At 35.1% G+C, this 14,837-nt stretch overlaps 1 protein-coding gene across 3 annotated transcripts; it reads left to right on the top strand.

Moving 5' to 3' along the window:
* Positions 1 to 461: 461 nt before the first annotated feature.
* lhx1a (LIM homeobox 1a) lies at positions 462 to 9,114 on the top strand. Of its 3 annotated transcripts, none has more exons than XM_051666050.1 (5): positions 462 to 1,375; positions 2,918 to 3,141; positions 3,921 to 4,165; positions 6,009 to 6,174; positions 7,285 to 9,114. In XM_051666050.1, the coding sequence occupies exons 1-5, from the start codon at positions 1,206 to 1,208 to the stop codon at positions 7,665 to 7,667; spliced, it is 1,188 nt and encodes a 395-aa protein (XP_051522010.1). In that variant the 5' UTR covers positions 462 to 1,205; the 3' UTR covers positions 7,668 to 9,114. The 3 variants fall into 3 exon arrangements, with proteins under 3 accessions (XP_051522010.1, XP_051522009.1, XP_051522008.1); XM_051666049.1 differs by having other exon boundaries at positions 3,888 to 4,165; positions 7,288 to 9,114; XM_051666048.1 differs by having other exon boundaries at positions 3,888 to 4,165.
* The last annotated feature ends 5,723 nt before the right edge of the window (positions 9,115 to 14,837 follow it).

The raw sequence follows: 14,837 nt of genomic DNA, 5'->3' as shown, positions 1-14,837 counted from the left end.
TTAAGACATTACTACGCAACTATAAACATTTACAATACCCTACAGTTTTCACAGCATGATATGCAGGCCCAGATTTTTCTTATATGTAATTACTGACACATCTACGTATTCATAACATCGGTAAATTATCAGATATGTACCTTCTCAAATGGTTCTCTCGCTCCTTGGTTCCACCAGAATAGATGATTATTAAAAAAATTATACGAAAAAAAAAAAAAAAGACTACAAAGGTCTGTTTTCTGACTCTCCGCATTAACTTAGATATGACAGTTTCTGGGATTTTTGACAATTGGTGTCTTCTGTTCCCTATAAATAGCGCAGAGTGTGCCTGTAAAGCGGTGAGGGGATAGCTAATGGTTACTTGAACGGAAAGCCGCTGATTGGTCTCGGCCTGGCGTGACGTCAGGAGGCTGTGAATAAGGCTGGCTGGTGTGCTTTCAGGAACATGCAGAACACCGGAGGCTGTTCGGGGAGCGTCAACAGTCCTGCAACGAGATGTCATGCAAATTCTGTTCTCACTAGCATCTTTCACCTCTTCTGTCTTACCGAGGAAACACCACGCGGTACGCAGGGAGACGCACTTTTCAAGCGTTTGATGGTCTTTCATCTTTCAGAGGAACCTAAACAGTGGATACATGGACATGGTAAAGTGCACTCTAATGTATCTTGGCTCGCATGTCTCGTGTGCTAGTTCTGTCTAAGACCGGTTGCATTAGATGCTTGCTTTTGAAAGACTTTAATACATATTATCGCCAATGCTTCACCTTGTTGACAACGGCTACGTGCTTATGCGCAATGTCCTCTTTGTAGCCAACGAACAGTTGGTGTTTTGAAAGAGAGAGAGAGAGAGAAAAAAAAATCTCTATGTTGGCTTCATCGTCTAAAAAATTGGTTTCGTTGAAGAGGATGAGAAATAATGACTGACAGCTGACGCATTACTACCTCACGAGAAGATCCTCTTTGTTCATCTTGATTTTGGACCGTTACAGGTTTCCGCGTTGATCGTTCACATACAAAAAGTGGTGAATCTATTTCAAACATCTAACTTTCCTGTCGAACCTCTTCACAAAGACTCTTTTAAGGACTTGAAGCATCCTTCAGTGTTACGACCCTTTCCCTCCCTCTTCTCTGAAAGAGGGAAAATAGGAACAGACTCTCAGGTTGTGGACACCACGGCAGTAACTGTGGGAGCACATCCAAATACGATGGTCCACTGTGCGGGCTGCGAGAGGCCTATATTGGACAGGTTTCTCCTTAATGTTCTGGACAGAGCATGGCACATCAAGTGCGTACAATGTTGCGAGTGCAAATGTAACCTAACAGAGAAATGCTTTTCTCGAGAAGGAAAACTATATTGCAAAAACGACTTCTTTAGGTAAGTTCGTGGGTTTGATTCATCCAAAAAAAAAAAAAAAAAAAATTCCTGTGGATCTGTTGCTCTGATAAATGGGAATATAATGGTTCATTTAATCTTCTGTGCTTAAGGACACTGGTATAATTGTCTACAAGAATAATACAATAATTTGTCATTATTTTTTAACGACAAGATACAGATACAAGATATTTTATATATATATATATATATATATATATATATATATATATATATATATATATATATATATATATATATATATATATATATATAAGGAAAAATATTATTATAATTGTGAGTAATTTACCTCTGATATAAACCATAAGATCAAAACACCCCCAAAAACACTTTTTTAAAATGTCACGTTTAACAATTATTTATTTATTTATTTATTTTATTTTATTTAATATATATATATATATATATATATATATATATATATATATATATATATATATATATATATATATATTTTTTTTTTTTTTTTTTTTTTGTGGAAAATAACAAACATCAAAATATCTAATTTTTCATTCATTTAAAATCACTCTTTCAAACTGCGATTCTACATTTTATTTACATTGCTACTTAAACTTAACGGAACCTCCTCTGTGTTCAACTTACATTTAAAAAGCTTCTAAATTTTATTTGAATAAATAAATCAAATGTCCTGACTTTATTTGAATTTGGGGCTTACATTCACACTAACATGAAGTGTGATCCTGTAAATACAGACTTGTTTGATTCTTTGATTAGGACGCCCATTAATTAAATGCTTGTTAATTTGAATTGTTATGCAAAATGACGAGCAGATACACTATTAGTCTGTGTACTCGTCTGCAGCAAAGGTTTTAAGGAAATCGCACTTTGTTTACAACGAATAGCAGCCAGGGAAGCCGCAGGGATCAATGCTTTGCCAGTAGTTGAAAGTGTAACGCGGCCCAGTGGCAGCCTGTCTGCACAGTCGCGCGTGTTTGCAGTGGTTCAAGTTAAGATGTGATAAGTGGATTTGAATAATAAACGACTTTGAGATGGAAACCCTCAGACTATGTAATCACAGATGTAGAATCAACAATCTGTACAGAGAATCAGAATACACATTACGTGTCACAATTAAGTGGTGAGTATTTACTGCACTGGTGTTCATGTTGGAGGAATGTAAATGTCCTTTTGTTAGGGGTGATTATTAATGTTTCAATCCACGTTAAACTCACTCCTATAACTTTACTCACTTGTATGAATACATGCATAATAAATCTATATACTAAATTAGTATTTTAATTTCTATACAACAGCAAAAATAAATAATGCCTCTAAAGAGGATTTTATTTGCGTTAACACTAGGTCGACAATAACAAATAAACAAATAGCCTAATTATTGTAATAAATATCCCCTAAATATATATATATATATATATATAATAAATTTTTATTTTTATTTATTTTTTCATAATTAAAATGCTGTTTTTATCATGGTATAGTAGTAGGCTAACCCTTTTCTTTTTTCTCTCCTTCTTTTTTCATTTTTGGTCTGTCTATTTGCAGGCGCTTTGGAACAAAATGCGCGGGTTGTGCTCAGGGGATCTCGCCGAATGACTTAGTCCGGAGGGCACGAAGCAAAGTGTTTCATCTGAACTGCTTCACATGCATGATGTGTAACAAGCAACTATCTACAGGGGAGGAATTGTACATCATAGACGAAAATAAATTTGTCTGTAAAGAAGATTATTTAAGCAGCACGAACGGAAAAGACACCAATCTCCTTTCAGGTGAGTAAAATGAACCAAATAATAAGAACAGGAAAATGTTATTTCCCCCTATTACTAACAATTTACCAGAACATTGTATTGATAAGACACCTTTTTTAATAAAAAAAAATAAAAATAAAAAAAGAAAGAAAAGAAAAAGATAATGATATGACAAATATACACGAAATGGATGTTTTGAGGTATTATAAATATATGATATAAAGTCTCATAAAATGCTGATTATTTATATTGAATAGTGTTTATATATATATATATATATATATATATATATATATATATATATATATATATATATATATATATATATATATATATATATATATATTATGTCTAATAATAATAGCCTAATATTAATAATAAGCTATTAGCCTTTTAAAAGCCTAATAATGAGACCATGTCACCAACATATTTTGAACATTTAAATTTAAAATGTATTTCGTTCGAATTTCCATGTTTTATAAAATAGAGATTTGCTGCATGATTTTTGTGGCCTATTGTAGAACAACTCTTAGCCAAATATTTTTTTAATAACCCGTTTTACTACCGTAGCCTACTGTCGTGTGACGTTTTATTATTATTATTATTATTATTATTGTTGTTTTTTATTTATTTTATTATTCCTGCCTTATTTTTATTTATTTATTTTACATTCCATTGTTTAGTGTCTAGTTCTCCGGCCCCCATGTCTAATTCTGAGGTTTTTATTTCGACTCCCTGTCTCCGACGGCCCTTCTTTCCCCATTCAGTTACAGCGTGTAGTGATCCTAGTTTATCGCCAGATTCTCAAGACCAGCTACAGGACGATGTCAAGGATGGGGAAATCGCAAACTTATCGGACAAAGAAACGGGTAATAATGAAAACGACGATCAGAATCTCGGAGGAAAACGAAGAGGACCGCGCACTACTATTAAAGCAAAGCAACTGGAGACTTTGAAAGCGGCATTCGCGGCGACCCCCAAACCAACGAGACACATCAGGGAGCAGTTGGCGCAGGAGACGGGGCTCAACATGCGAGTTATTCAGGTAAACTGATATATACACATATACATTTTCTTCAGAAAACACGTTACATTACAAGTGTAAATATGTACATATACTTAATATATACAAATTTTAATATAAATCATTACAATAGTAGTAATACTTTCAAAAATGTACTAGTAATTACAGTGATTTGCGAATATTGTTGGGGAAAAATTAGATGGCCCTACAAGTATTGATGCCATGAAGCTACAAGCTGAGAATGTGTTATCTGTGGAATCTTAAATATTGAGTTTTCCTGTGAAAAGTTTTCTCTGGTACACGTTTCTCATCTTGGATGTATTGTCCAAAATGCCATAGAGAAAAGCGCAAGCGCTTAATTGTGTCTTCCCTTTCCAATCCTTTAGGCAAAACAATTTGAATTGAAATGAGGACACTTTTGTTGGCACCTGTAAATATTTGGAAGTAACATTAATATTGCGAGCCTTTTTATACTTGACTCGAGAGATGGAAAGGCAGGCCAGCTGGCATCAGACTGCTGAGAACGATGGGAGTCTTGGCAATGCATCGCCATCACGTTTTGCGACCACATTTAGACATGCTGTGACGGTTCTCAGTCAAATGGAAACGCAGAAATCTGTCCCAGTGTCTGTCAAAGTACCTCATACTAGGTGGTTTTCTGTGAGAAATTGAGAATCGATCCTTGCTTTTTGTCGAGTGATCGCCGGAGCAATGAAAGCACAGCCGAGGCGCGCAGTCAGTGCACTGGCAAATATGTGCCTCATTTACCCACACGACCATATGGGATTTGTCAGCATGATTTTAAAGGTCCACATCTTAGTCATTTTTTTTTTTTTTTTTTTTTTTCTCGGCACAAGAGAACCTATAAGAACACAGCTAAAGCATTATCATCGTTAAAGGCCCCGCAATATATTGGTGCTGTGGGGATAATGCCTTAAAATGAGACTGAACATAAGATCAAGTGGAGAGAAGTGTTGTGAGATTAATAGAGTGGCGAGGTTAGATATTTAAGACCGTCAGAGTAAACTGTAATTAGCAAAAGGAATTCAAGGGTGGATATTTAGATTACGAAATAATAACCGCACAGAGCCGGTTAATATATCGGTAACAACCCTTCTATTAAGTATTAATTAGAGATTTGAAGTCCCCACTGCTGCCCTCTCAGTCGGAGTAAATGGAGGGTTAAAAGATCATTAAAGTGAGGTTATATCAGACTCTTTTACGTTGACGATAATTAGGAGTAATCTTGTCACTACAATACGAATGCATTCAGTCACCTCACAGGCCCACCTCAGCAAACTGTGAAGACTCTGCTTAAAAATGGTAAACTTGACTAGTAAACATTAGACCAACGTGGCAGATTGTTACAATGACCATCAGGGTTTCACGTCTAACGTTATATCATATAGCCTATTTTATTTAAACACATCACCCTTAGTTTGCAATGCATAGATGCTGTAGGCCTATCAATGACACAAATTACATAGAAATCACGCATAAATGTTACTTTAATTCTTAAACGTTTTTATTTTCACAGTTTATGCAGTTTGGTTTTGTTTGTTGTGATAAACAATAACGCGTTGGTCACAGTTTAGATTGGCTAGCTACAGTGTCCATGTTACTGCGTATTTACATAATGCGCATTGAGTAATAGCCTACTAATGAAATACATAGTATGTGGACTAATTATTTCGGGAAGCTCAATATATCTGTTTGCCTATACACATGCAATACACACTTATTGTTAGCACTACTGTAATTAACGTAATTAATAATATGGAACTGTATTGCAAAGTGTTCCGCATTTTTAGTTAACACAATTTAAGTTAATACATTTCCATTGTTATTTGTCCACGTGCATTAGGTATGGTTTCAGAACCGGCGGTCCAAAGAGAGGCGCATGAAACAGCTGAGCGCGCTCGGCGCGAGGAGACACGCGTTCTTTCGGAGTCCAAGAAGAATGCGGACGCTAGTGGACAGACTCGAACCTGGAGAATTAATTCCAAACGGCCCGTTCTCATACTATGGAGGTAAGATTTAATGGCTTGCTAAAGATTGACATATTTCGGAAATGTGTATTTTTACGTGTTTTTTTTTTTTTTTTTTTTGTTTTTTTTTTACATTTGCTAAAGGCTGGTTGCATTTGCCTCCTCGGGACGCCTTTGATGGCTGTTGGTCATACAAAGAAGTAAAACAGTAGTAGGACTACGCGACAATTATATGACAGGCGTTTTATTGGACTATAAGATTGTGTTTCAGTTTTGAATGGTCAGCAAATTTAAATGCTGGTTTTGTATTTTAGACTAGACATTTTTTTTATAAATGGCAAATTAAATAGCTGCTGGTCATTTTGGTTGTGAATAAATGTACTGACGATGCGGTCCATGGCGGAATGGGATTTTCCTGTTTTCCATGTGTTTGATGCTAAATGCATTGATAGCATATTTTCGAAACAATTGTTGAATAAGTGTTGTGTTGCTGTTGGAATAACATTGTACAGCTGCTAGGCCGTTTCGTCCATTTACTCTATATTTTAATCCGCAGTAGTGTGTAATTTCCGAAAATTCGTTTATTTAAAAAACATTTTTTTTTTTTTTTTTTTTTTTAAAGTTTAGTTTTAATTGTTCTTTTTTTGTTGTAGTTTTGACGTAGGCTAAAGATCCCACTCTCTCTCTATAACTATATAATCTGTGTATGTATATGAAATTGTGGGGGTTGGGTAAGGGTGGGGTGTTTTGGGGACTCACTATTGTGCAGTTGGTGGATCAAACTGAAAGTTTTTATAAAAGAAAATCTATGAATTCTATAATTTTGTTAATGATAGAATGCAACATGATATTTCATATTATTTATTTTTTTTAAAGTTACTTACAATATGCATAAAACAGGGCAGTTATTGCTGTTCTCATCTCAATAACTGTTTGACAGGCAAATCATTCCTTCCTGTAATTAGTTTATTCCAAGCTTTGTTCTCCCCACCCAGCTACATTTGTGATTTAAGTGTAACATGTTCTGTGACTAATGTGGCATATTGAGATTTGTTCCAAAGAACTATGGGCTACATATGAATTTTTAAACAAGGATTTGTCTGCCTATTGTTTCAAAACCTAAACCAAATGTCTTTTTATTTCTTGGATCAGCAGATTATCAGAGTGAGTACTATGGTCCAGGAGGGAATTATGACTTCTTTCCACAAGGCCCACCATCTTCACAGGCCCAGACTCCTGTAGACCTCCCATTTGTCCCATCGTCAGGACCCACTGGTACCCCGCTAGGGGGCATGGACCATCCTATCCCTGGCCACCATCCATCCAGCGAAGTACAGCGCTTTTCAGACATCATGTCACACCACCCAGGAGACTCACCTAGTCCAGAGCCAGGGATACCTGGACCCCTCCACAGTATGTCCTCAGATGTCTTTGGACCCAGTCCTTCCTTTACATCCCTCTCCCTCAACGGCAGCGGATACAGCAACCACCTCTCCCACGCTACATCAGAAATGAATGAGGGCACGGTCTGGTAGCTTCTGTGAATGGACATTTCAGTAGAGAGAAATTATGATAAACAGAGGAGACAGGGTGGTAAAAGGGACATTGGCCACATATTCTGGTTATCATTTTTGTCTTTTTTAATTTTCTTCATTCTTTCTGTCATAAATGTGGTGGGACAGCTCATAGAGCAGCAGAGGGCAGCATGGGCATTGACATTTCCCTTCTTGAATTTGTTGTGTTGATGTTTAGTTTCCTTCTTTATTTATCCCTTTGAATTAAAGTCAGGACTCAAAAAGAGAAACAAATGATACTGTTACTGATGACCCAGTCGCTGTATGAACTCTGCTATGAGGCTTAGCACAGCAGTGTCCCTGCAGAAGTTTAATGCATGCCACTGGTTAAAAACAGTGATAGTGACACATTAACAACGTTAGCTACTGTCAAAGACTTGTCAGCTTTACAGAGAAACACCCAAGGTGGCTGATCTAACACTAACCTGCAATGTTGACTCCTGAAAAGATCTACGCCGTCAGACTAATTTATTTATTTGAAAACTCCTCAGACCTCCTTGCCTCTCAAGGCTCTGCCATACTGACACTTAAACAACCTTTTTGACACTAAATCTTTCTGAAGGCCAGGGAGAAAAAAAAGCTTTTTTTCTGGTTCTGGACATATCCTTGTTTTCCCAAGAATTCCACCAAATCTGAAGAAGTTAGCCTTCAAAAGGCAAATGTTAAAATTTGTGTGGATGGTGAACCCTTTATTTAATGGAAGAGAACTTGAAATGTTAATAAATGTAGTCTACCTTCTAAAATTATTTTAACAAGGGTCTGAAAGGGACATATAGAACAGTCAACTGTTTACGTCATATATTTAATTCAGGAGCTAAAAGTATCAACCATGATTTAGAACCTCTTGATCCAGAAAAAAATGTTCCAAGCAACCAACCAAACTTTTGTATTGATTTTATTTATATTGTATGATGAAAAACAAGTTTGCTGGGGTTGTGGTTCACTGTGCTAGTTTGTACAAAATGTTGTTTACAAAAAAAGGGGAATAAAAATACAAGTAGACAGTTGCCAAATAAAAACATAGCACAAATACTGTAAAAGTGCTTTGCACCATTATCCGCAGAACGTGTTGAAACAAAGTGTTTAAGTGTTTAAAAACAATAAGAAGTATTTACTTCTTAACTTTTTTAGTCTGCTGAAAAACATTCATAAATTGTTAATATAACATACTTAGACCTACAAGTTTTATTTTTGTGTCTTTAAAGGAAAATCCAAACTATTGAAATTGATGGTCAAATGTGCAGCAAGCAGCTGCTACTTTCTTTAAATATCAAATTCTCATGGTATGTCTTTTATTGTTCTAATAAACCTAAGCTTACGTGACCTCCAGTGCATATTAGACCATTCACTGTATAATAACAACATGTTGAACAAATTTGTGAGTTTTTAATAAAATTAGAAAATATGACATTTGGATGATAGGTGCTTTTTCTTGGACCTTTTATCTAATTATGTGCACAACAGGGGATTTCACTTTTTTTAAGATGCTCTTTTTAATATTAGTAGGTTGGGTTCAGAGAAATATAGCTTTTGAAAAATATTCCACATAGAATTAATTCCACATAGACAATATTCACAAAGCATCATTCACTCAGAGATCAACCAAATCAAGTTCAAGTGATGTTCTGATAATATTGTTACGTTTCACCTTTTCCACTTTGAGATATGCTGTGAATGGAAAATGTGTTTGCCATGTCCCCGCTGATGAGAGTAAAATTTGCCTTTCATGCAAACATGGTTAGAGGGCATGTTGTCACAAGCTAGCTATAGATGAGAACATTTACTGCTATTTAAACAGTGATATTCTTTTCCATTTCCATTATTTCTTCTTTTTCATCTTAAATCTTAGAAAAGCATTTAAAAGGCAACAAATATAACATTTTCGTAATTTCAGTGAAAATTGTGTTGCTTGGGCATAATAATTTGTTGCCCTTTAAAATGTTTAGAAGGTGCATCAATTTTAGAAGAGTAGTATTCTGTTTATAGCAGTTATTATAATTTATACTTAAATGGGATTTGATGCATCATACAACTGATTTTATTTTCTTAAACACCTACAATGCACATATGGTATCTGATTTTGTATATGTTGTATGACAGATGCATAAATTAATTCACAATTTTTAATCCTGGCTATTCCAAAAAACTCAGAAATGGGTGATTTTCTGTTTTCTAACATATTCAATATCCACCAAGAGCCTGATAACAGAGAATTATAACTCTTCAGGAGAAGTCCGTTCACAGCACATCAGAAGGATAGAGCACAGGATGTTGTTTGCATCACACCTCAGTCACTCATGAAAAATCATGAAAGGAAGCATCAGACATGCAGAGCAACACCCGTCATCTGAAACAATAGATGGGGAAACGAGTTCAGAAAAGAGACAAACTTATCAACAAACTCATCTCATCTCATATCTCAATTCATAGATGAGAAAAAAAACAAAACAGTCAGATGAGATTCAGTGATTTAACTCTCTGTGGGGGCAAGAGAGAGGGGAATCCTTCAAAGGTACAGATGCAAGGAAGATGGGCATCAAATAGAGCCTGATATCAAGAGGAAAAGCCTTTATTTCATTGCAGTGTGTGGTTTTAGAGTGAAGGAGCCCAGTGGTGGCCCTGATGCACCTAGCACATAATCCACTATGAATGAATCATGGTCCTGAGAGTTAAACAGGCCTGGGGGCCCTCCTGAGCCCCGGGCTTAACCACACCGCTGACTCCATGCTCTATCTCCCGGGAGGCCAAAGCTCTTTAAATTCAAATCGCATATTGATTGAACATTGACTATTGGTTCGGCCTGACCTTGTCGACGCATTAAATATAAATGTTTTGAGTGTTTTTTAAATACCATTTTTAAATCTTGAGAGCAGGATTTGAATACAGACATGCATCCTGCCAATGTCAAAGATTTTTTTTTGTTTTTTTTTTTTTTTTTTTTAGGTGCTGGTGGTCATATGAAGGTGACAGTATGTGACAACACACAGGATGTGTATTTCATGCATAGTTTATTAAAAGAGGGATTTCTCTCTGCTGTTTTTATTGATTCCAAAGCTTTTAAACATACCATATTAAATACTTAATAAAAGCTGCAACAAATACTGTGAATGTTTAAAAAATAAGAAAAATCTATTGCACTCATTCAGCTCTTACTGTCAAAATACATTTACCAACATTGTTGTTTATACTGCACATTGCATAAATCAAATCATGGCTGTTTGTGTAAAATAAGGATTTTTGCCAATTCATTATAGCAAAAAAGAATGAAGAAATAATATAAACTGAATGCATAAAAAAAAAAAAAAAAAAAAAGATTATATCATGTACAGTATGAACGGCCATCTGTAGCAGAGATCTTAACTGCTTCTATTTCTTCTTCTTTTGTGCTCATGAACAAATATTTCTAAGTACAACTTTCCTCAAATAACAGAGTTTATAGGTTCTGAGCTAAGTCAATATGATGCACAGTTCTGATTATCCTGATTTATTTGTGCTTCCATTAATGTTTTCAATTATCTTGCATGTTTTTCATTCTCTAAACAATATCAATGGTAAAGGCATATTTTCAAATATTTAATGTACATTTGCAAAAGATTATCCTAAGGAGATGTTTCATTAGATGACCCTTCTAAGGTGATCTTGTAATGATCAATAGAATCATTGTGCATCAGAAAGAGAGAGAGAGAGAGAGAGAGAGAGAGAGAGAGAGAGAGAGAGAGAGAGAGAGAGAGAGAGAGAGAGAGAGAGAGAGAGAGAGAGACAGAGAGAGACTGCAGTAAAGGACAGAAATATGTTTTTTTTTTTTTACTTCAAACTAGGTCCTCGATCCTAGATTTCTAAATCCAGTCAATGTAAGAAATTATGTATTGCAAATATTTGAAAAGTTGGATTAAAATATTCATATGTATTCATGAATTGACTAGAGTAAAACAAATAAATAAATTAGAAATCACATGACTCAGACTATAATGTAGTAGATAATAATCAGAAAGTGGAATATAATCAGATATCTTTTTTGCCCTTTTGCAGTATGAATTTTGTGTATCAAATGAGAGAAGAGATAAGGAGTAATGAGATTACAATGATTTTACCTGCTAACTGAATAAGTTTACCGTAGTTTGGCAAATCAAATTTGTCAGACTTTCCATTTCTTGGTCTTTAAATTTATACAGTGTAGGTAATAAATGTTGTTTTCCATTTAACTCTATAACAATTTTAATGGGGAAAGCTTGAACAGTAAAAATGGATAGAATGGACTAAACAAACACAGTACTGTCACATTCATCTTGTAAAAGGTCTGGCCTGACAATCAAGAACAAAATAAGTCTATAGTTTGAATAACAATTTTACTAATGTAACTGTGACATAATTTTTCTCAAATTGATTAAAAGTCCAATCCTGGAGACACAGAGTTTATCAATCTTTGTTTTATTTTTAAGCATATGCATTTTCTATTTTAAGTGTTTTGTGGAATTTTGAAAAGATGATTTTGAAGCATGTTTGTCTTATCCTCTCAAGACCTCACAAAAGCACTTAATTTTCTCTATTATTTTAAAAGATTTACATTGATCATGTAGTTAGTGGTTTGTCTCACACAAATGAGTCAATTACAATGGCCAAGATACATAAATGGGTAGTTGACATGTACTTTTGAGAAATTGACATGCAGTGTGATACAGTATGTTATTCTCCATCTAAAACTTTAAACATAATTTAGCTAATTCTTTTATAATTCTTCAATTTTTTCATGACCTCCTATTATTTGAGAGACTACATGGAATATGTGAAAAAAAATACACACCACAGAACCATTAAAAATGAATTAGTGAAGGCAAAAATGTCATTACAAATGTTGTGTGTGTGTGTGTGTGTGTGTGTGTGTGTGTGTGTGTGTTCATCAGCTGCTGACCAAGTATTATATTAGAAAGCAGAAGTTAATTTCAAAACCTGGTATACAAACTTAGTCTGTTAAAGCTCTTTTAGATAAACTTTTTTTTTTTTTTTTTTTAATGATGAGTGCTATTATTCTCGATATCCAGAGAGGTCAATAATGTTTGCATCAGGAAATGATTGATCAGCAGATTAATTGACTAAATGTTTGATAGCTCGTCTCTGTAACACACCAAATTGTAGGGATATTAGCTGGGAAGCATGAGCTGAATATATCAATTTCTTCAGGAAAAGTTTGCAGTGTCATAGTCAGATTTATTGGAAGAGTTATTGTCGAGATTTTAAGCCTTCTTGAAGAGGTCCACCTGACAGAAGTCACCCAAAACAAATGTGGCCTTTTCTCAAGAAAACCACCAGCATGAATATTTTTCACATTTTCAAACATTCATTCCAATTAAAGCAGCTTTGTGTGAATGAATTCAATTCCATTAAAATGAATGAAGCAGTGGCATGCAACCATGCAGTTAACAGGAATTAAAACTACAGGCGAGATGACAGATTACAGAGGAAATTGAGTGGAGTATGTGGGTGAATGTGTGTGTCTTTAAATTTTACCTGTGTGTGGTAGCATGCATGCATTTGTACATTTGTTGGTTGTATTGACCCAGATCTATATTGTGGCATATTGTATCTGATCCAGAATAAAGGGCACCCTACGGTCATTAATGGTATTATATGTGAAGGTTAGAACATGTTTATTGACATTTGTTTTATTGAAAAAAAGAGTACTCTTGTAAGTGTTCTCTTTAAATTTTATTGAGAGGTAAAAGTTATGAGTAATGAATAAAGTAATGAACAAATGAATGGTCAACAGACATCTCAAATGAATCTATATTATACAGATATTACAAAAGATACCAGACTTCACCCTAGAAAGCATAAGTGGGTCAAAAATGACCCAGCATCTATTTTTAAAACATAATTATTATATGTAGTGTTCTTTTGATCTGCCACTCCAGGTATTCTTTAATTAAAGTGTCTTCAGTCATGTGAATGGATTTATTTTTTATTTTATTTTTTCCGATTAATTAAAAACAAAAGCTGGAAACAATTAATCAGCTTGGAATAGTCTCTTCTTTATATACCTTATTATGAGGAAGACTGGATAAAAGAGATCTGTACAATTTAATTTATGAACACAGATCTTGCAGAATCCAGAAAGATGAATAGTATAAGTTTTACTCCAATGGTCCCCCAGTTTCTATGGCGCTACTAAAAGGGAAAACTCCGAAAGCAATGGGAGATATGACAGAAAAATTTTCAGTAGCCATAGCCGGACTCTTCATGCCTCAAGCTATTCTATTTGCTTGTGCTTCCCAAGGTCACCACACTATGCCACTGTTCACACCTCTGCTCAGGGAATAACAGAGTAAAGCCACAGATCATAAACAAAATACACATTTTCAAATCTCAGCGATTGTATCTAGGAGAGACCAAATAGGAGAAAGACTGTTTTCCCCTCTAACTTTTTACTGTAAAGCACTGTATGTGTGATAACACTATGTAACACAATTTTTGTTCCTGGGTAGTAAGTGTTATTTCCTAATTGCTTATGCCTCAAAAGTATGGAAAATGGCTATTATTCCCCAAAACTTTGCTTTTGTGACCAGGACAGTGATATTTTGAAATTTACCTATTTCCAATGAGAAAACAGGCAAATTTCTGTCTTTTCGTTCACATAAAGTCAGAAAAAAACAACATATGAATCCAAATGAACGTGTATTTATACAAAGTAATACAAAAATGACTACAAAAGATTTAGATGCGAGTAGTTTTTCGAGATTTACGATTTTACTGGAAATCACTTTCACAAATCAGCACACAAATGTACTCATCGTACTTCAAGGCGTCCAGCAAGGTCTTGATGCTGTTGTAATCCTCTTTGAGGTGCACCGAGTGAGCCAGGGGAAGAGACGGGTACTTGTTACCATTATGGAGCAGCATGGCTTTGAGGCTCCTGGATGAGCTGTCAGTGAAGAGGCCCCACTCATTCTTGTTACAGGCGATTCCGATTGCCTCGAACAGACTGGTCACATTGTGGCAGAAGCAGAGCCCATCTTGATGGGTGAAGAAGCTGGAAAAAGGTTGGTGACGCTTCCTCTGATCTGCGACTTGCACACTTTCATCCAACAAGTTCCACTGCTTGAGCCTAGACATCAAAAGCTCGTCATTGGACTTGGT

Source organism: Myxocyprinus asiaticus, chromosome 31 (assembly GCF_019703515.2).
Source record: "Myxocyprinus asiaticus isolate MX2 ecotype Aquarium Trade chromosome 31, UBuf_Myxa_2, whole genome shotgun sequence".
NCBI classification, from domain to species: Eukaryota; Metazoa; Chordata; class Actinopteri; order Cypriniformes; family Catostomidae; genus Myxocyprinus; species Myxocyprinus asiaticus.
Note: the sequence above shows the minus strand (reverse complement) of the source record. Positions and strands in the feature narration are given on the sequence as shown.

What these genes read in the sequence shown, in the direction of transcription:
- lhx1a (XM_051666048.1), top strand. Translation starts at nt 1,206, where the DNA reads ATGGTCCACTGTGCGGGCTGCGAGAGGCCTATATTGGACAGGTTTCTC. An exon ending in TGCAAAAACGACTTCTTTAG is followed by an intron (nt 1,376 to 2,917) that starts GTAAGTTCGTGG and finishes GTCTATTTGCAG; the next exon opens with GCGCTTTGGAACAAAATGCG. An exon ending in TCAACATGCGAGTTATTCAG is followed by an intron (nt 4,166 to 6,008) that starts GTAAACTGATAT and finishes CACGTGCATTAG; the next exon opens with GTATGGTTTCAGAACCGGCG.